This window comes from Podarcis pityusensis, assembly GCF_964106645.2.
Source record: "Podarcis pityusensis genome assembly, chromosome: 10".
In the NCBI taxonomy this organism is placed as follows: domain Eukaryota; kingdom Metazoa; phylum Chordata; class Lepidosauria; order Squamata; family Lacertidae; genus Podarcis; species Podarcis pityusensis.
In genome coordinates, this window is record NC_138035.1 from 4,366,403 (window position 1) to 4,386,973 (window position 20,571).

The following is a 20,571-nucleotide window of genomic DNA, read 5'->3' on the forward strand; positions in this document are numbered from 1 at the left end:
TTCAGAAGTGGAAATAAGTCGTTGTACAGCTTAGCTAGAGCGGATTTAAAGAGAGGTATCCGTGTAGCAAAGGAGGCGTATAGACAGCGGCTGGAGAATCATCTACAAAGTAACAACACCAGGCAGGTGTGGCAAGGTGTACAAGAATTAACAGGGTATAAATCCAAGGATTCCCTGGCAGACGAGGGAGGGGCATCCCTCGCAGAGGATTTGAATGCCTTTTTTGCCCGTTTTGAAGTAACATCTGCAGCAACACCTGCTGAGGCTTTACCACCACCACCACCACTCCCTGTGAAGGCCTTGCCACCATCATCACCACCATCACCATCATCAGTACAAAGGAATGTAGTAGTCTCTGTGGAAAAAGAAGAGATGAGGAAGGTATTGAAGGGAATCAACCCAAGGAAGGCCACAGGGCCAGATGGGGTAGCTGGAAGGGTATTGAGAGACTGTGCAGATCAACTAGCAGGAGTTTTCACTGGGATCTTAAATCGATCCCTAGCCCAGGCTATTGTTCCATCCTGCCTAAAGTCCTCTACTATCGTTCCAATAGCAAAAAAATCTAACCCGGAAGATCTGAATGACTTTCGTCCAGTAGCACTCACACCTATAATCATGAAGTGCTTTGAAAAGCTGGTACGAAATTATGTCATTGCCTGCCTACCAGAGGGACTGGACACATTCCAATTTGCTTATAAAACGAAAAGATCGACAGAGGACGCTGTGGCGATTGCCCTCCATGCCGTTCTTGCACATTTGGAGCAGCGGGGGGGTTATGCCAGACTGCTTTTTTAAGATTTCAGCTCGGCATTTAATACCATTCTACCACAACGTCTGATGTCTAAACTGGAAGATCTGGGGCTTCCGTTATCACTTTGTGCGTGGATATTGGACTTTTTGTCAGACCGCCCCCAGAGGGTTCGGTTGGGCCCTTATACCTCTAGTATGCTTAGGACTAACACAGGAACACCACAGGGATGCGTACTCAGTCCGCTCCTTTATATTCTCTACACGTACGATTGTGTCGCTGCTTACCCTAGTAATAGGGTTGTCAAATTTGCAGATGACACAACCGTGATTGGGCTCATCTCTGAAAGGGAGGGTGAAACGGACTATAGAGATGAGGTGGAGCGGCTGACAGAGTGGTGCAGAGCTAACAACTTGCTCATAAATACAAGGAAGACAAAGGAGCTTGTGGTGGACTTCAGGAGACAGAAGAGCAATGTCCAGCCACTTTTGCTTGATGGGGTCTGTGTGGAGAGGGTAACAACGTTCAGATTTTTGGGCATTGAATTACAAGAGGATCTGTCCTGGAGTGTCAACACAAGGGGGCTTGTGAAGAAGGCGCAGCAGAGACTGTACTTTTTGAGAATTCTAAGGAAAAACCATCTTCCGCAGAAACTGCTGCTTGCCTTCTATCACTGTGCCATTGAGAGCGTGCTCACTTATGGCTTATGTGTGTGGTACGGAAGCTGTACTACCCGGGACAGGTTGGGGTTGTGCAGAGTTGTTAAGGCAGCAGAGAGCATTGTTGGCTGCCCACTCTCCACCTTAGAGCAGATTTATGCCACAAGGTGCCATAGGAAGGCACTGGACATAGTAAAAGATCCATCGCATCCTGGTCACTGTCTCTTCGAGCTCCTGCCGTCGGGACGGAGATACAGGACGATGAAGACAAGAACAAGCCGTCTTAAGAACAGCTTCTTCCCCAGAGCGATCTCGGCCCTGAATGGGAAGCCTGGACTTTGAAAGTCATCTAATCTTCCTTGCTGTTTTATACTGTATTGTTTTAATTAGTGTTTTTATAGTTGATTTGATTTTGTGTGGAGTGCCCTACCTGGGTGGATGGAGCAGCCAAGTAATTTCGTTGTCCCCGAGAGGGGGCAATGACAATAAAGATATTATTATTATTATTATTATTAAAAGCCGGATCTCCTCTGAGTTCATTGCTGTGAAGAAGAGGGGACTCTGAGAGGAACATGTCCCACACTCCATACATCTAAATGGTTTCTCCCATCTGAGACTCTCGTGATGTTTCTTAAACACTCCATTATAACAAAAGCACTTTCTGTAATCCTTCCATTTAAACTGCTTCTCGGCTTTGAGTTTGTTGATGGTTTGTAGGTTTCAACTCTTAAAGTTCTTCCTGTCCATGAGTCTGTTGATATAGGACTTCCACTAGGACTGAACCTTTATCGCCTTTCCTGACATTTATATGGTTTGTCTCTTGGGTGAGTTTGTTCACGTAAAGTAAGGGTTCCACTCTGACTGAAGCTCCTTCCACACGCCATAGATTTAAATGGTTTCTCCCATGTGTGTCTGCTGATGTTTCCTAAGATTTCCACTCTGACGGAAGCTCTTTCCACACTCCAGGCATTCAAATGGTTGCTCCCCTGTGTGAGTCCGTTGATGTCTTCTAAGGTTTCCATTATGAAGAAAGCTCTTTCCGCACTCCATACATTTATATGGTTTCTCCCCTGTGTGAGTCTGTAGATGAGTACTGAGGTGTCCACTCTGACTGAAGATCTTTCCACACTCCATACATTGATATGGTTTCTCCCCTGTGTGAGTCCGTTGATGTGTTCTGAGGGATGCATTGTAATTAAAGCTCTTTCCACACTCCATGCATTCATATGGTTTTTCACCTGTATGAGTCCGCTGGTGTAATTTAAGGTTTCCATTCTGACTGAAGCTCTTTTCGCACTCCATACATTTATATCGTTTCTCCCCTGTGTGAGTCCGTTGATGTGTTCTAAGGGATGAATTGGAATTAAAGCTCTTTCCACACTCCATGCATTCATATGGTTTTTCACCTGTATGAGTCCGCTGGTGTAATTTAAGGTTTCCATTCTGACTGAAGCTCTTTTCGCACTCCATACATTTATATCGTTTCTCCCCTGTGTGAGTCCGTTGATGTATAATGAGGTGTCCACTCTGACTGAAGATCTTTCCACACTCCAGGCATTCAAATGGTTTCTCCGCTGTGTGAGTCCATTGATGTTTTCTAAAGCTTCCATTATGATGAAAGCTCTTTCCACACTCCATACATTTAAATGGTTTCTCCCCTGTGTGAGTCCCTAGATGAATACTGAGGTGTCCACTCTGACTGAAGCTCTTTCCGCACTCCATACATTTAAATGGTTTCTCCCCTGTGTGAGTCCGTTGATGTGTTCTAAGGGATGCATTGAAATTAAAGCTCTTTCCACACTCCATGCATTCATATGGTTTTTCACCTGTATGAGTCCGCTGGTGTAATTTAAGGTGTCCACTCTGACTGAAGCTCTTTTCGCACTCCATACATTTATATCGTTTCTCCCCTGTGTGAGTCCGTTGATGTATATTGAGGTTTCCACTGTGACTGAAGCTCTTTCCGCACTCCATACATTTAAATGGTTTCTCCCCCTTGTGAGTCCGTTGATGTATTCTAAGGTATCCATTTTCACTAAAGCTCTTTCCGCACTCTATGCATTTAAAAGGTTTTTCACCCGTGTGAATCCGTTGATGTCTTCTAAGGACGCCATTTTTACTGAAGCTCTTTCCGCACTCCATACATTTAAATGGTTTATCCCCTGTGTGAGTCCATTGATGTGCTCTAAGCCTTCCATTATCAGTAAAGCTCTTTCCGCACTGCATACATTTATATGGTTTTTCCCCTGTGTGAGTCCGTTGATGTGTTCTAAGCCTTCCATTTTTACTAAAGCTCTTTCCGCACTCCATACATTTATATGGTTTCTCCCCTGTGTGAGTCCATTGATGACATCTAAGGTCTCCATTCTGACTGAAGCTCTTTCCGCACTCCATACATTTATATGGTTTCTCCCCTGTGTGAGTTTGAAGATGAATATTGAAGTGTCCACTCTGACTGAAGCTCTTTCCGCACTCCATACATTTATATGGTTTCTCCCCTGTGTGGGTCCGTTGATGTATTCTAAGGTCTCCATTCTTACTGAAGCTCTTTCCACACTCCATACATTTATATGGTTTCTCCCCTGTGTGAGTTTGTAGATGAATATTGAAGTGTCCACTCTGACTGAAGCTCTTTCCACACTCTATGCATTTAAAAGGTTTTTCACCCGTGTGAATCCGTTTGTGCTGTTTAAGGTGTCCACTCCTACGGAAGCTCTTTCCGCACGCCATACATTTATATGGTTTCTCCCCTGTGTGAGTCCGTTTGTGCCGTTTAAGGTGTCCACTCTGACGGAAGCTCTTTCCACACTCTATGCATTTAAATGGTTTTTCGCCTGTGTGAGTCCGTTGATGTATTCTAAGTTTTCCATTTTCACTAAAGCTCTTTCCGCACTCCATACATTTAAATGTTTTTTCCTGTTGGAGTTCGTTGATGTGAGCTATGTATGCTCATTCAGTGAAGCATATTCCACATTTGGCACATTTTAATTTCTCTTCCTAATTAAACTGAAGGTGCCCGATCCCCTGAAGTTTTGACTGTCTTCTCCTTCACCTTCTTCAGAGTGGTAGGAAAGGAAATCCTGTTTGGGTTTCAAGGAAGAGAACAAAGGAAAAGAGAGCACATCAGATGCCATTAGCACCACCTCATATTTCAACATATCCTACATTTCCCCGCATCCTACCCTTGTTCCAAATTTTTAGGAAATGAAAATGCAATGTCATCAAATGATAGTAATGCATCAGGAACCTTTCATAATCCTCAATCATTGTTAATAAAGCAGCATGATCAAGGAATACAGACTTTTCAAACCAATTGTTTCCTCACAGGAAAGGCAGCTGCTCTCTGTCCATGAAAAGGCCCTCTCTTTCTCTGGTCCATCATTCCTTTGGACATTTCCCATCCTCTGCAACATAATCCTCCATCCACCTCTGTCTCTTAATGAAGCACCTGCACAGTCCCATTGGCCTCAGGAGGTCCATATGGACTATTATGTGAGACCTAGGTCTATGCCTTTTCCAGGGACTGTGGTCTGGGTTAGTCAGAGAACTAGTGACAAGTCTTGGTGCTTGGGGTCAGCTGAATGGGTGCTCAGGGAAGCTCCTGTTCTTGGAGATGGACCTCCATCTAGATGCCTTGCATTGCATGGAAAGAGAAGGAGAAGCAGAAGGAAAGCAGCTGGCGCATGGGAATCCCAGACGGAAAAACCCACCCCCATTGCTCCGTATAATAATGAGGTGCAGCCTGATCTTTTCCTGTCTCCTGAATCAGGACTATCCTAAAATGACACTTACAAATCTGAATACTAAAGGCAAATAGATAACTGTACTTAATGGAAACTTCATCCTTGAATATGTAGTATTGATTCATTAACAGCCTGAAGTTATGCTGTTTCTTGAAAAATAAATTTATTCCTGATCTGTCTTAAATATCATAATTATAGGATGGCTTGGGGTGTTAGGGGAGCGGTAGTACCTTTGGTGGGCGACATGTAGTCCACCTTGTGGGGTAATTTTTCCACCATTGGTCCCCACCCTGCACTCAGCTCTCACCTGTGGCTTCCAGAAGCTGTCAGCATGCAACAGAGGCAGCGATCCAAGCAACGGCTTCAACGGGCTGGCTAAACCAGGTGAGGATATCTGCTGGGTCTCAAATTCTTGGTGGGTTGGGGAATTCTGCTGCAGGTGAAGGCAGACCCTGGTGGATGGAGAGGAGGAGAACAACAGTGAATCCCACAGTCAAAAAGGCAGATTCCGCCCATGCTGCAGAGGAAAGTGAAGGGCTGATGTGATTGTCAACCGGGGAAGGAAGCCCATCGAGAAGGAAAACTCTGATCCTAAACCTTCGCTGCCTTGTGAGTTATCTTCAGGAGAAGAGAAGGCTATGGGGGGAAACCTACACAAATCCAGAATGGACTCTCTAAGACGGTTGGATGGTGTCCTGCACACCTCCTTCCAGCATCTCCGATGGCCCCTTGAAAGCTAATGAAAGTCTTGGGCCTGGAGCTTTTGGAGGGGCAGGACCAGGAAAGCTTCTGCCACCATTATCCTTCCAATTCGGATTCAGGCCTCATCATGGGACAGAAACTGCCCTGGTTGGACTGCTTGATGATCTCCGATGGGCTAGAGACCAAGGCGAAAGAAGAAGAAGAAGAAGAAGAAGAAGAGTTTGGATTTGATATCCCGCCTTTCACTCCCCTTCAGGAGTCTCAAAGCGGCTAACATTCTCCTTTCCCTTCCTCCCCCACAACAAACACTCTGTGAGGTGAGTGGGGCTGAGAGACTTCACAGAAGTGTGACTGGCCCAAGGTCACCCAGCAGCTGCATGTGGAGGAGCGGAGACACGAACCCGGTTTCCCAGATTACATGACTACCGCTCTTAACCACTACACCACGCTGGCTCTTTCCTGGTTCTGCTGGATCTCTCAGCGGCTTTGGAGACCTTTGACCATGGTATGTGCACATTTGACCGTGTGCAGTGGTTCCCCTCCTTCCTCCTGGGCCATGTCCAGTAAGTGGTGTTGGGGGATGAGTGTTCAGACCTCTGGGCTCTCACTTGTGGGGTTCCTGAGGGCTCCATCCTCTCCCCCATGCTTTTTAATATCTATATGAAGTTGCTGGGAGAGATCATCAGGGGGTTTGGGTTGGGTGTTCCCCAGTATGTGGATGATACCAAGCTCTACCTCTCTTTTAAATTGGAACCAGTGAAGGTACTATATGAGTGTCTGGAGGCAGTTGAAGGATGGATGGTGGCTAACAGATTGAGGTTGAATCTTGACAAGACAGAAATACTGCCCCAGGGGGAAAGGGGGCAGGCAGGTGTGGAAGACGCCCTAGACCTGATGGAGGTAACTGTGCCCCAAAAGGACCAGGTGCACAACCTGGGGGTCATTTTGGACTCACAGCTGTCCATGGAGGCGCAGGTCAATTCTGTATCCAGGGCAGCTGTCTGCCAGCTGGCTGAGACCCTCCATGCCTGGAGACTGTCTCCCCAGAGTGGTGCATATTCTGGTAATCTCCTGCTTGGACTACTGCCATGCGCTACATGGGGCCATCTTGGAAGGTGACTCGTAAACTGCAACTAATCCAGAATGTGGCAGCTAGAGAACAGAATGGGAGCAGCCGCTGAGACAACATAACACCAGTCTGAAAGGATCTTCACTGACTCCCAGTACATTTCTGAGCACAATTCACATTGTTGGTGCTGACCTTTAAATTGCTGTGGTTGCATTTTTCAGGCATAGATTCCTGTTATGCCTTCAGTCACAAATTTATTTGCTGAAGGAATTTTTTGCTGTCTCTAAGCTTTCTTTCCTACTCTGCTAATTGTATGTCGGACTTGCTGTGGAGATCATTGTGGAGGAGCAAGATCACTGACCTAAAACCCTACAGCATCACTCTCTATAGACCTGAAGGAGCATCTCCACCCCCATCGCTCAGTCTGTACACTGAGGTCCTCCCTCAAGGGTCTTCTGCTGGTTCACCCCCACACACCCCGTGAGAAGCGAAGTTACAGGGAAGCAGGCAGAGGGAAAGGAAATGGGCAACTATCTGACATTTAGGTGACAGCTGAAGGCAGCCCTGTATCAGGAGGTTTTTAATGTCTGATGTTTTACTGTCATTTATAGGTACTGTAAGCTGCCCAGAGTGGCTGGTGAAACCCAGCCAGTTAGGCAAGCTAGAAATACTACAATCATTCTTATTATATTGTTATTCTTTTGTAGTTATTTTCGATTTCGTACTGCAATATCAGTTCACGAAATGTCATGGGTGGAGAAAATCACAGGGCTGCCCTAAACTGTAATCCCACCCAATACTTCTCATTCACATACAGTGTGTAAATTAGGGGAGGTCACATACCTCACCTGTGCTAATACTGGCAGTTTTTGGCCTGTATAAGCACACCTTGTACGCAGAGCCTCCAGACAAAGGCACTGTCTATCAAGAAAATGGGTCCTTTGACTGGGAAGAATCTCAGCTTGTCAGTCACTCTGACACTGCCAACAAAGAATAAGAGGAACAGAAATGCTTTTGAGGTGCAACTTCTATATCAGCCCTGAGAGCCATTCCATGGACTCTGCACCCCTGTTTCTGATGACAGGTGTACATTATCCTCATCGTCAATGAACCATGCAGTGGAAAAGACACTTTAAGCCTGAGAGAGGAAAAGGTTTCTGGCTGATTCCTGGGTGGTATTGCGGAAACCAAGAGCCGCTTCTGAGAAGGCCTCTCCCCTCCCCTCTTCCTCTCCGGATTTGAACCGCAGCAACTGGGCAGGGCAGGGGTTTATGGGGGCGTGAAGAGGATGCAGCTTGCAAGAAGGAAGCCACACGGGGGTCTCTATCCAGGCGTCCCTCGAGCCCGTTAACCCTTTCATGACCCGCCTTTCTCCGTGCAGATCCCACAGGGACCCAGGGATCCCTGCGTGGGGGAAACGGGGCTAAGGAGCCCTCTGGAGACCCCCTCGGTGGGCGCCCCATGTCCGCCGCTGCCAAGGAGCAGCACGGATGCAGGGATCTAGGCCATGCCGACGGGACGCAAAAAGGCGCTTTGGGGAGCTGGCGCGGCGTCCCTACCTGGGTCCTTTGCTGTCCTCCCCCCGCGACCCCTTTACCTCTTTGTCCTCGCTCCAGATTCTCCTTTCCTTTCCTGCAACATCCACGGGGGGGGGGGGGCGGTGTCGCCTGCTGCCCCTCCTCCCCTTTCCGAAAGCGCGCGCCCCTAGAGCTACGGCGCAGAGCAGCAATCCGGAGAGGAAGCTCCATTTCCGGGAGAAGCAGGCAGGTTGGGAACAGAGTTCTATTTCCGGAACCGAGGTCGGATGGCGAATAGGAGGAGCAACATATTGGGGAGGGGATTTGGGATTGTGGGGGCGGGGTGAGGGAAGGATGTGCCGGGAGGGGAGGAATTGGGGGGAGGGAGAGAAAGGTTTCCTTCCTCCCCTCTTCCATCTGTGGATCAGGAGAGCGGGGGAGGGGCTGATCCCGCAAACTAATTACTAAGTGGGGTTCCCCCCCAATATTTACATTGCGAAATCCTTCCCTCGCCCACCCCACGCCACGAGCCGTGCGTCCGTGTTTTAGGTATTGGTGCTCTTCAGACCAGGAGGGGGGACAGTTATACGACTCCCCCAAAACCCCAAGTCCCCACCACAGCCTCAGACTAAGGCCAGGACAATGACCATTTGCACAGGCACTTTCCATGCACAACGGCAAAGAGGCTCAGAAAAGCAGCCTATACAATTGTAGCAAGAAGCAGATACCATGAATCGGACTGTTTCCTCCGACTGTCCAATACGCCTAATGACTCCTCTGGAATTGGGGTCTCCAGGGCTCCCCCTGACTCCATAATCCCTTAGGAGGCAGGAGGCGATCAAGGGCAGCACATGTCCCAGGCAGAAATCCATCGGGATGGTGGATTGAATCCTGATGCATTCAAAGGAGAAGCGCAAGATCAATCCGGAGAGCCATTCCATGGACTCCGAACCCCTGTTTCTGATGACAGATGTACATTATCCATTTCTGGCTGCTTTCGGGGGGGGGGGGATTGCGGAAACCAAGAGCCGCTTCTGAGAAGGCCTCTCCCCTCCCCTCTTCCTCTCCGGATTTGAACCACAGCGACTGGGCAGGGCAGGGGTTTATGGGGGCGTGAAGAGGATGCAGCTTGCAAGAAGGAAGCCACACGGGGGTCTCTATCCAGGCGTCCCTCGAGCCCGTTAACCCTTTCATGACCCGCCTTTCTCCGTGCAGATCCCACAGGGACCCAGGGATCCCTGCGTGGGGGAAACGGGGCAAAGGAGCCCTCTTGGGACCCCTTCGGTGGGCGCCCCATGTCCGCCGCTGCCAAGGCGCAGCACGGGTGCAGAGATCTAGGCCACGCCGACGGGACCCACGAATGGCGCTTTCAGGAGCTTTCGGGGGTCTCTGGGTCCTTTTCTGTCCTCCCCCCCCCCCCCGCGACCCCTTTACCTCTTTGTCCTCGCTCCAGATTCTCCTTTCCTTTCCTGCAACATCCACGGGGGCGGGGGCGGTGTCGCCTGCTGCCCCTCCTCCCCTTTCCGAAAGCGCGCGCCACCAGAGCTACGGCGCAGAGCAGCAATTCGGAGTGGAAGCTCCACTTCCGGGAGAAGCAGTCAGGTTGGGAGGGGGGCTCTCCCCCCCTATTCCCGGAGGAGAGGTCGGATGGCGAGGAGGAGGGGCAACATATTGGGGAGGGGATTTGGGATTGTGGGGGGGGGGGGTGAGGGAAGGATGTGCCGGGAGGGGAGGAACTGGGGGGAGGGAGAGGAAGGTTTCCCTCCTCTCCTCTTCCATCTGTGGATCAGGAGAGCGGGGAGGGGCTGATCCCGCAATCCAATTATAAAGTGGGGTTCCCCCCCAATGTTTACATTGCTAAATCCTTCCCTCGCCCACCCCACGCCACTAGCGTGCGTCCGTGCTTTAGGTATTGGTGCTCTTCAAACCAGGAATGGGGGGGGGGGTGGTTAAACGACACCCCAAGGCCCCACCACAGCCTCGGACTAAGGCCAGGACAATGACCATTTGCACAGGCACCTTCTATGCACAGCAGCAAAGAGGCTCAGAAAAGCAGCCTATACAATTGTAGCAAGAAGCGGATGCCATGAATCGGACTGTTTCCTCCGACTATCCAATACGCCCAATGACTCCTCTGGAATTGGGGGATCCAGGGCTCCCCCTGACTCCATCATCCCTTAGGAGGCAGGAGGCGATCAAGGGCAACACATGTCCCAGACAGAAATCCCTCGGGATGGCGGATTGAATCCTGATGCATTCACAGGAGAAGCGCAGGAAAGCCTTGCAGCTGGGGGGATGTCCGAATACTATTATGGTTCTTTGGGGAAGAGGGTAGTTAAAACGTGTGGGAAAATAGGGTTACCAACGGGCAGGGTGACCTGCTCATTTTTCTAAATGCCAAAGACTCCTACTTTGTGACATATTTGTGATGTATCCAGTGGCGTAGCGTGGGGGTGCCAGGGGTGCCGGCCGAACCGGGCGCAACATCTGGGGGGGGCGTGAGTCCAGAGGGGAGGGACAAGTTCCTTCCTCCGCCGGGCTCCCCGCCGACAGCCTTGCGCCGCTGCGGCTGCGCTCCACTCACTGCTCGCAGGAGGAGCAGCCGCTGCAGCAGCGCCGACGCCGCCACCCGCCACCGACGCCTGGCCGGGCACGGGCAGCCTCCGCACCCCGCCGCCGCCGCCATCCCCTCGGCCCAGCCACAGGCGGCGACTGCTTCTGCCGACTGGGAGGGAGGAGAGCTCCGAGGGGCCTCGCCGCGCCTTGCGCTCCCCAAAACCCTCCAAGAGGAAGCCGGCGGGCAGGCGAGGGTCTCCCGGCAGAAGGGGGCGCCGCTGGCTCCGGCTCTCAGTGCAAGTCTCAGCCGCGGGGGGGGGGGGAGGACGGAGCACGGCTGGAAGCCCCTGGACCCGGCCGGGAGGAGGAGAGGCGCTCGCCAAGCCCGGATCTGGAGCTCCACCTACAGCCCAAGGAGAGGAGGGGGCGGGGAGGCGCCCGAGGGGAGGGGGCTTCGGCTGCCTCGGCCCGCGGGGGCTCCGCAAATAATAAATTTAATAAATTCCTGATGAGCCTTTGGGGGGGGTCCTTGGCTCCTTCGCTCGCCCCCAGTCCCAGTGGCGTAGCTTGGGGGGTGCAGGGGGGCCGGGCGCAACATGGGGGGGGCGCTCGCACTCGAGTGCTAAAATCCACGGGTTAGGGGGCGCAAATTACTTGCCTTGCCCCGGGTGCTGACAACCCACGCTACGCCACTGGATGTATCGATGACCCTGTTGAAAAATGTATTGTGTTAAATGGGGAGAGGTGTTAAAAGTTCGTGCAACCATATTCAATTGTTGTAAGAATTTTAAGGTCTGATATATACAAAATAAAGGTTCTATGAACACACACACACCACATGTCTGAATCCAATAGAAAAAGTTCTGGAACCATTTTGTCCCTCCCAAATTAACCTCAAATATTTCTCTGCAAGGTCATAGTGGGAAACTTCCCCATTGTCTAGACAGCATCTTAAAAAGTAGAGACATCACCTTGCCAACAAAGGTCCATATAGTAAAAGCTATGGTTTTCCCAGTAGTGGTGTATGGAAGTGAAAGCTGGAATATAAAGAAGGCTGGTCGCCGAAGAATTGATGCTTTTGAATTATGGTGCTGGAGTCTTTAGAGTCCCATGGACTGCAAGAAGATCAAACCTCTCCATTCTTAAGGAAATCAGTCCTGAGTGCTCACTGGAAGGACAGATCGTGAAGCTGAGGTTCCAATACTTTGGCCACCTCATGAGAAGAGAAAACTCCCTGGAAAAGACCCTGATGTTGGGAAAGATGGAGGGCACAAGGAGAAGAAGATGACAGAGGACGAGATGGTTGGGTAGTGTTCGTGAAGCTACCAGCATGAGTTTGACCAAACTGCGGGAGGCAGTGGAAGACAGAAGTGCCTGGCGTGCTCTGGTCCATGGGGTCACGAAGAGTCGGACACGACTAAACAACTAAACAACTAAACAACAAGAAGACATGAATAAGGGACGCGGGTGGCGCTGCGGGTTAAACCACAGAGCCTAGGACTTGCTGATCAGAAGGTCGGCGGTTCGAATCCCCACGAGGTGAGCTCCTGTTGCTTGGTCCCTGCTCCTGCCAACCTAGCAGTTTGAAAGCACGTTGAAGTGCAAGTAGATAATTAGGTACTGGTCCGGCGGGAAGGTAAACGGCGTTTCTGTACACTGCTCTGGTTTGCCAGAAGTGGCTTAGTCATGCTGGCCTCATGACCCGGAAGCTCTATGTCAGCTTCCTTGGCCAATAAAGCGAGATGAGCAACGCAACCCCAGAGTCGGTCACGACTGGACCTAATGGTCAGGAGTCCCTTTACCTTAAGATATAAATAGTGGGAGCCTGTGACCTGTGACCTGGATTCAGGAATTGAGTAGCTATCATAACAAAAGAGTGGCCAGGATGCCCAGGTAATCCAATCAGGTAACCTGGCAGACAGGAGAGAAACACTGCACTCAGATTTCTGTTGTAGTCCACCCCTTCTCTGATGTAGGTATGATGTCTTGGGGGTGGTCTTGGGCTACACCAATTCTGTGATGTATTTATGATGTTTCGGTGGGTGGGGAGGTCTTGGGCTCCAGGGCGGGGAATATCAAAATGTCTATATAAGGGCTTGCACTCCTTTGTTAGGGGTCCTCTCCTCTCCTCCTGTGTGGGGAACACCCTGTTGCAACAGCTTTAATAAAGACCAGGCTTACTAGCTACTTTGATTCTCAATATTCTGTAGTTGGCCTCTGTTATTTCCTCCTACCGATAGAGAACCTACAAAAGGACTCTATATGGGCACTTGGATACCCCATAAGGGATAAAGGAGCAGCTTCCCCCCCCCCATAACACAACCAAACAATCTTTGTGTTTGAACCTTGTTGCAACAAATAAAGATCAGGTCTGCTGACCGCTGTTTTGCATATTTAACGTGGCTGGAGACTCCTTCTTTTGCTAACCAGAGGGACCCCTGGGGAGTGGCACCCTGACGAGCTGGGCAGCGGAGGAAATCTGCACCCCAGGATTTTTTCCTTCTCCCTGCATTTCCACCTGAGCCTGTTAACGGAAAGGTCCGAGGGCTCCCTTGGACGAAACAAAGACACCAGCCAGAGAAATTCAGAGCAAAACAGCAGCCAGTAGGCCCGGTCTTTATTTAGGAAAAGACTGTCGCGACAGGACTCCCACCGCCCACAAGGTGAAGCAAAATGGAAGCCCGGAACAAAGGGAGACCCCAACTTTTATTAGTTACTAATCCCCTAAGCTACACCCTCAGAATTACATCATATTTACATCATGATTATATTAAAAATAGGAGGAGTTGGGGAGGGGTTACACAGGTAATCTGAGTGTCCTGACACCTGGCCGGAGTCTCCTCTCCCCTCCCCACATGAGTCATGTTTAAGAACAAAGGAGAAGGGCGAAGTTTCCTGCCCCCTGAGGGGAATCCGGTCATAGTCTTTTGTAAGAGTCCGTGCAGAATACACTAAGATATGCAGTTCATTGTATCCCTGATAGTCTTCTGTCTGAGCCCATCACCGATGGCTATCAAGGTTGTCACGTCTACTGGGGGGAACACAAGAGTACGTGACTGCTCGGTAAAAGGATTATGGCCGCTTGATATCAGACCACCCCCCTTTGATAGTCCTTGCAATATACAGCAGAATGAAAGTGGTCCGGTGGGAATCCGAGGTACGGCTGATTTTTAGTGAATTTATGAAGAATATTGACTTTGAAGTTCAAAGTACTTTCGCCTTCAGGAAGCAGCTTGCTACATTTTGATTAAATCAGTCACGGTCAATTGAACTCGGAAACTTTGTATTGAGAGCTGTCAAAGGTGAGGGAAGAGAGCGGCAGTAGCCTGCAGTACCTGCGTGGCCGCCGCAAGAGGCGCTGTTCGCTAACGCTGATTGGCTGAGGCGGCCGCCGGTTGACCCAGAGTTCGGCAAGCCGGTCTACTCACAATAAAGATAGGGCTATGCGGAGCGCTATAGCGGGAAGCTGTCAGGCTAGCGCTTCCTTATTTACGGAAGGCTTTAAGGGATGGCCCCCTAAAAAGGGACATCTCTAGGGTCAGGAAGGGGAGATGCGTGCATGTGTGAGTGTGGTGCTTGTGCAACACGTGTCAATGAGATGGGGGGGGGGATTTCCGGCGACAAGCCTCACCCCCTTACCTAAAAGCCAGACACAACACAATGTGACAGGATTGTGACTCCTGCACTCAGCAAACAAAATAGCTTCCCCCCACCCCCAGAACAAAGCAACCCTGGGATGCTGAGGTCCCCCAATCCTTGAAATGAAAAGGGGGGAGGCTCAGGAAACCTTCAGGGAGCAGGCAAGGAGGGGGGTGCATAGGCTCCAGAAGCTCCTTCTCGCGGATTCCTCCACTCCACACCACTCCCCACCGCAAGCCACCTGCCTCCCCATCGCTCCCATGGCTGCTTCACAAGTGTGGGGAAGCTGTGGCCCCCCCGCCTGGAGCTCCAAGTTCCTTTAAGAGCCCAGCGTTGCACAGGGCAGGCTCACCTGCAGCAGAACACAACACAGCTTCCCTGGCAGTCTGGAGCCAGGCTGGGGAGCATTGTGGGGACCCCATATAAGAATATATATAATGATTTATTATTTATACCCCGCCCATCTGGCTGGGCTTCCCCAGCCACTCTGGGCGGCTCCCAGCCCAATACTAAACACACAATACAGTGGTACCTCGGGTTACATACGCTTCAGGTTACATACGCTTCAGGTTACAGACTCCGCTAACCCAGAAAAAGTGCTTCAGGTTAAGAACTTTGCTTCAGGATGAGAACAGAAATTGTGCTCTGGCGGCGTGGTGGCAGCAGGAGGCCCCATTAGCTAAAGTGGTGCTTCAGGTTAAGAACAGTTTCAGGTTAAGTACGGACCTCCGGAATGAATTAAGTACTTAACCCTAGGTACCACTGTACAGCATTAAACATTAAAACACTTCCCTAAACTTCGCCAGAAATGTGCCCCAAGAAGAGATGTGCTTCCCCAATCAGAGGCAGCCGTCCTTCTCTGGTGCTCAAGTGCTGCCAGTGGGCTTCCCAGAAGAGGCCCCTGCTTGGCCCCTGCGAGGACAGGGGCCATGTGGGCCTGATCCTGCAGGGCTCACCTGATGTTCTAATGCAGGTGAATACTCCTTTGTACTTCAGGGAGAACAGGGTTTCCCAAATTTGGGTCTCCAGCTATTTTTGGACTATAGAACCCACCATCCCAAGCTAGCAAGACTAGGGATGAAGGGAATTGTTGGCAGGCCCTGCAGGTGGCTCTGGAAAGTGAGCCCAGCTGCATGTGACCAGTGTGGGGGGGAATTCCTTCCTGGATTCCAGAAGTGGCCATCACCTTTGAGTATAGGGTCAGTGCCCCTATTCCTCCAGCAGGAGCGATTGTGGGGCTTCCTCGCCCGCTTCCATTCAGCTCCGCCATTCCCAAAGGGCAATTCTTCTTTAGCCATGGTGGGAGCTGACGGGCTGGAAGCTGAAGTGGCTTCCCTTTGAGTAGGCTTTGCTTCGCTTTCTGCTGACCTCAGTCTCTTGGATTGTGGCCAGCTTTCCTCTTCCATTTCCCTGAATGCTGAGCAGTGTTGGATGTGTGGGGAAGTGAAATTCACTCCATAACTTTTCCGCAGGGTTCTCTCCGCAGCACAGAAGGATGGGGGGAGGGAGGAACACTTATTAGTAAACGAACACTCCTGTGAATGGAGAGAAGCAGAAAGTGGAGTCCCCTATAGATCAGTATTGGGACCTGTGGCTTTTCAACCTGTTCATAAATGATCTAGAGTTAGGAGTGAGCAAAGTTTGCTGTTGACAGTAAATTGTCCAGGAGTGTTCAAACAAAGACAGAATACAAGGAGCTCCAAAAAGAGCTCTCCAAACGGGGATTGGGCTGAAAATACAGTTCATTGTCAACAAGATTAAAGTGATGCATGTTGGGGGGCAGGGAAACACCTTCTTAATATCATGTGCAGGATCATGGGGTCTGAACCGGGTTTCTCTGTGTGCTCTAGAAGACATGGGGAGAGGGAGTCACAGCAGGAGAGGGAGTCTCCCTGGATGCTTCAGCAGCCGGCATCCTCTGGGTCTTCTGGCCCTCTCTTCTCCTCCCTCCTCTCCTGAACTGCTCTCTGCCCCAGCCTCATCCCGCTCACCAAACCGTTTCCTCCTCAGCTTGCAACACCTCCCCTCCCGTTCTGCTCCCTTTTCTCCCTCTTTGCTCATTGCCATCCCACCACCAGCCCCCAGGATCTGAGCCTTCTTCCCTCGTGGGTGCCTCCTCCCCTCACCCAATCAGTCCATGAAAGCAAAAGCAGCCATAGCAGTAAAATCAGTATGATAGTAATATACACTCTGGTCCTCTGGTAGCAAAACTCCCTAGCAGCAGGATTGAATAATAACTTCTGGGAATATGGAAAAGTATTATCTTCTCCCAACCCCAGAATAAGCACGACTCTGGGGTTGCTCCATGGGGTTCATGAGTGAAGATGGGACCCACCAGGAGACTTCCCTTGTACCTGCAGCCCCTCCTTCCCCCTCTTGCAATTAGACTTGGGGGGGGGGATTACAGTATTTTAAGTTTTCTTCAGAACGTGCAGGGGGCAGGCATGAAATTCTTGTGAAGAAGTAGCGTTTGAAGATCACGTGATGGGGAGGGGTGAGAGAGCTTGGTGCAAAAACCAGTCACACAGAGATGCATCCCTTTTGCATGCTTGATCACAGTAACTCCAGGGCATGAGCTAAGTATAAGCGAGGTAGGGCCATGTGTAGAGCAATTCCCACGCTGAGGTCAAAACACATACAGAGGCAGGAAGTTTTCTTCAATAATAGTTTACTGAGCTTTCAAAGCATACAGTTGGCACTGGGTCCCCAGTGAGGCACAAAACTTAGCTCCTGAGAGTTCATACCACGCTCCATACATTTATATGGTTTTTCCCCTGTGTGAGCCCATTGATGTATATTGAGTTGTCCACTCTGACTGAAGTTCTTCCCACACTCCCTGCATTTGAATCCTTTCTTCCCCATGTGAGTCGGCTGATGTGTTCTAAGTTTTCCACTATCCGTGAAACTTTTTCCACTCTCCATACCTTTAATTGTTTCTTCCCTGTTTGAGATTGTTGATATGAGCTATGTGTGCTCATTCAATGAAGCACAATCTACATTTCACACATTTTAATGTCTATACCTTATGAAATGAAAGGTGCCCGTCCCCCAGAATTCTGAATGTCTTCTCCATCACCTTCTTCAGAGTGGGCTGAGTGGAAATCCTGTATGGTTTTCAAGAAAGAGAACGAAGGGAAAGGGAACACATCAAGCGCCATTAGCACCTTCTCTTATTTCAACATCTCCTACCTTCTCCAGCCTCCTACCCATGTTCCCAGCTTTTAGGAAATGAAGATGCATTTGTCATGAATAGTATGAATGTTAGGCCCAAAAGAAGATGAAGAATTCACAAGGCATGATATGCTGGGAAGCGAAGCGAGAAACTAGTTTTATCAAAGAAGAATGTATGACTGTGGTGTTGTTGATGGAAAGCAAAAAACCCCTGGCAAGAACAGGGTGGAACTGGCAATGTGCCACGGACATGAGATAAAGGTCTGGAACATACTGCCTGTCTGATCTGAGGCACGACTGCAAAGGGTTTTCTTGATGATGGTCCAGGAGGAGGGAAGGAGAACAGCGGTGGAGACAACCCTTCTGTAGACAGCCCATGGACAGCAATGGGAAAGAAGACTATAAAAAGGGCCCTTTGCATGTCCTCAGTGTGCCGAGACTAGCACTACAGCTCAACACCCACAGCTCTTGAGTGAGGCATGATCAACCTTGTGAGTATGAATGAATGTGTGAATGAGTGTTTGAACCTCTTGGTACCAATGTATTAATGTATATGTGACTATATGAAATAAATGTTACATTAAAGGTGTAAACCCAGATCTGGTCTCCAACATGTCTTTTTGGAAGTCCTATAGCATATGGGATAATACTTGTCTCTCCACATTCACAAGAACCAAGTTACCACGGTTTGGTGACACAATGTCATCAAATGATAGTAATGCATCCTTTCATAATCCTCAATCATCGTTAATAAAGCAACATGATCTTTGAATACAGCCTTTTTACATCAATTGTTTCCTCACAGGAAATGCAGCTGCTCTCTGTCCATGAAAAGGCCCTCTCTTTCTCTGGTTCATTGTTCCTCTGAACATTTGCCATCCTCAGCATTATAATCCTCCATCCACCCCCGTTTCCACCTTTGGATCTTCATCAATCACCTGCACAGTCCCATTGACCTCAGGAGGGCCATGTGGACCATTATGTGAGACCCAGGTCTACATCTCTTCCAGGGACTGTGGTCTGGGTCAGTCAGAGAACTAGTGACAAGGCTAGGTGCTTGTCGTCAGCTGAATGGGTGCTCAGGGAAGCTCCTGTTCTTGGAGAAGGACCTCCATCTAGTTGCCTCACATTGCATGGGGAGCGCAGGAGAAGCAGAAGGAAAGCAGCTGGCACATGGGAATCCCAGACGGAACCCCCCCACACACTGTTCCTTATAATAAAGTTGTGCTGCCTGATCTCGTGCCCATCTTCTGACACAGGACTATCCTAACATCACACTGAAAAAGGTGGATATTAAAGCCAAAGAGATAACTGTACTTAGTGGAAACTTCAACTTTGAATATGTAGTATTGATTCCCTGATTCCCTGAAGTTGTGTTATCTCTGGAGACATGAATTTATTCCTGATCTGTCTTAAATATCATAATTATAGGATGTCTTGGGGTGTTAGGGGAGCAGTAGTACCTTTGGTGGGGGACATTGTCATGCACCTTCTGGGGTAATGTATCCACCATTGGTCCCCACCCTGCACTCAGCTCTCACTTGTAGCTTCCAGAAGCTGTCAGGAGGCAACAGGAACCGCAATCCCAGGAACGGTTTCAACCGGCCAGCTAAACCAGTTGAGGATATCTGATGGGTCTCAAATCCTTGATGGGTTGGGGAATTCTGGTGCAGGTGAAGGCAGGCCCTGGTGGATGAGAGGATGAGAAGAGCAGTGAATCCCACAGTCAAGAAGGCAGACTCTGCCCATCTTGCAGAGGAAAGTGAAGGGCAGATGGGGCTTGTTAACCAGGGAAGGGAGCTCATCAAGAAGGAAAACTCTGGTCTTAAACCTTCGCTGCCTCGTGAGTGATTTTCAGGAGACGAAAAGGATATAGAGGAACACCTCTCTAAGATGGTTGAATGGTGTCCTGGTGAGTGATCTTCAGGAAAAGAAAAGGCTACATAAATCCAGAATGAAGTCTCTAAGAGGGTTGGATGGTGCCCTGCACACCTCCTTCCAGCCACTCCTGCAGCCAAGCTAGTACCAAACGTACTGCGCTGCTTTCCTTGGGACCATATCAGCCAGGCTGAGAAGGGGTCTTGTTGTCTAGGCAGCCCAGGACTCCCAAACACACTGCCCAGCTTGAAGTACTGCCAACACAGCTGATACAGGCGGAGAGATGAGCTCAGACCTGTGTATTAAAGTCTCTCCTATATGGAATACTGTCAGAGCTGCCCGAGGTCCCAGCTCACAAAGGACCAACGCCGGTTCGTTGTTATATACAAAAGTCTTTATTGAAGTTCAGTTTTGCTTTCACAGCCGCAGCGCGCAGCTCTACGTCTGAAACTCTAGACCGCTGAAGCTCCGTCTGAATCTCCTCCCCCCAGACACCAGTTTAAGACTCTGGCCTTGCTCCACCTCTTCCTTTGCTCTTTCCTCCTCTGGTTCCGCCCGTCCGCTGGGGTCTTGCCCTTCCTAGACTCTTCTGACGCTGAGTCCCCTGAATCTTCCCCCTGCCTCTGGCGGGCTTTAGGACCTGGTTCCCAATCCGGGTTTTCTGCTGTCCCACACGCCTGTACATTCGAACTTGGCGTGCACGCCCAGCCGGCAACCTTCCTCCTGACCGTTACACTGCTCCTGTCACTGCTTCCCCCTTCGGGGGGGCTAGCTGGACCTGACCTCCCCTCCGTTCCCCCACTCTCCGATAGAGGCGTGGTCAGCCTCCTTCTGGGAATCTTCCGATCTGCTGGAGAAGCTCATGGAATCTCTCGGGTCACTGTCATAC

At 50.1% G+C, this 20,571-nt stretch overlaps 2 protein-coding genes across 11 annotated transcripts in view; both read right to left on the bottom strand.

Moving 5' to 3' along the window:
• Positions 1 to 1,929: 1,929 nt before the first annotated feature.
• LOC308486251 (uncharacterized protein) lies at positions 1,930 to 16,408 on the bottom strand. Of its 6 annotated transcripts, none has more exons than XM_081022856.1 (3): positions 16,002 to 16,408; positions 5,458 to 5,602; positions 1,930 to 4,487 (listed from the first exon to the last, which is right to left on the bottom strand). In XM_081022856.1, the coding sequence occupies exon 3, from the start codon at positions 4,303 to 4,305 to the stop codon at positions 2,296 to 2,298; it is 2,010 nt and encodes a 669-aa protein (XP_080878982.1). In that variant the 5' UTR covers positions 4,306 to 4,487; positions 5,458 to 5,602; positions 16,002 to 16,408; the 3' UTR covers positions 1,930 to 2,295. The 6 variants fall into 6 exon arrangements, with proteins under 6 accessions (XP_080878982.1, XP_080878981.1, XP_080878977.1 ...); XM_081022855.1 differs by lacking the exon at positions 16,002 to 16,408 and adding an exon at positions 9,873 to 10,134; XM_081022851.1 differs by lacking the exon at positions 16,002 to 16,408 and adding an exon at positions 8,519 to 8,686.
• An 889-nt stretch (positions 16,409 to 17,297) lies between these two features.
• LOC308486253 (uncharacterized protein) overlaps positions 17,298 to 20,571 on the bottom strand; it is a 34,505-nt gene continuing 31,231 nt past the window's right edge. For 4 of the 5 annotated variants that reach the window (XR_013991006.1, XR_013991007.1, XR_013991008.1 and 1 more), the window contains 2 exons: positions 19,268 to 19,490; positions 17,298 to 17,737 (listed from right to left, as the gene is read on the bottom strand). The gene's annotated coding sequence lies outside the window, so the exon portion shown is untranslated. The remainder of the gene's footprint in view (positions 17,738 to 19,267; positions 19,491 to 20,571) is intronic. The other variant, XR_013991009.1, reaches the window with a different exon arrangement.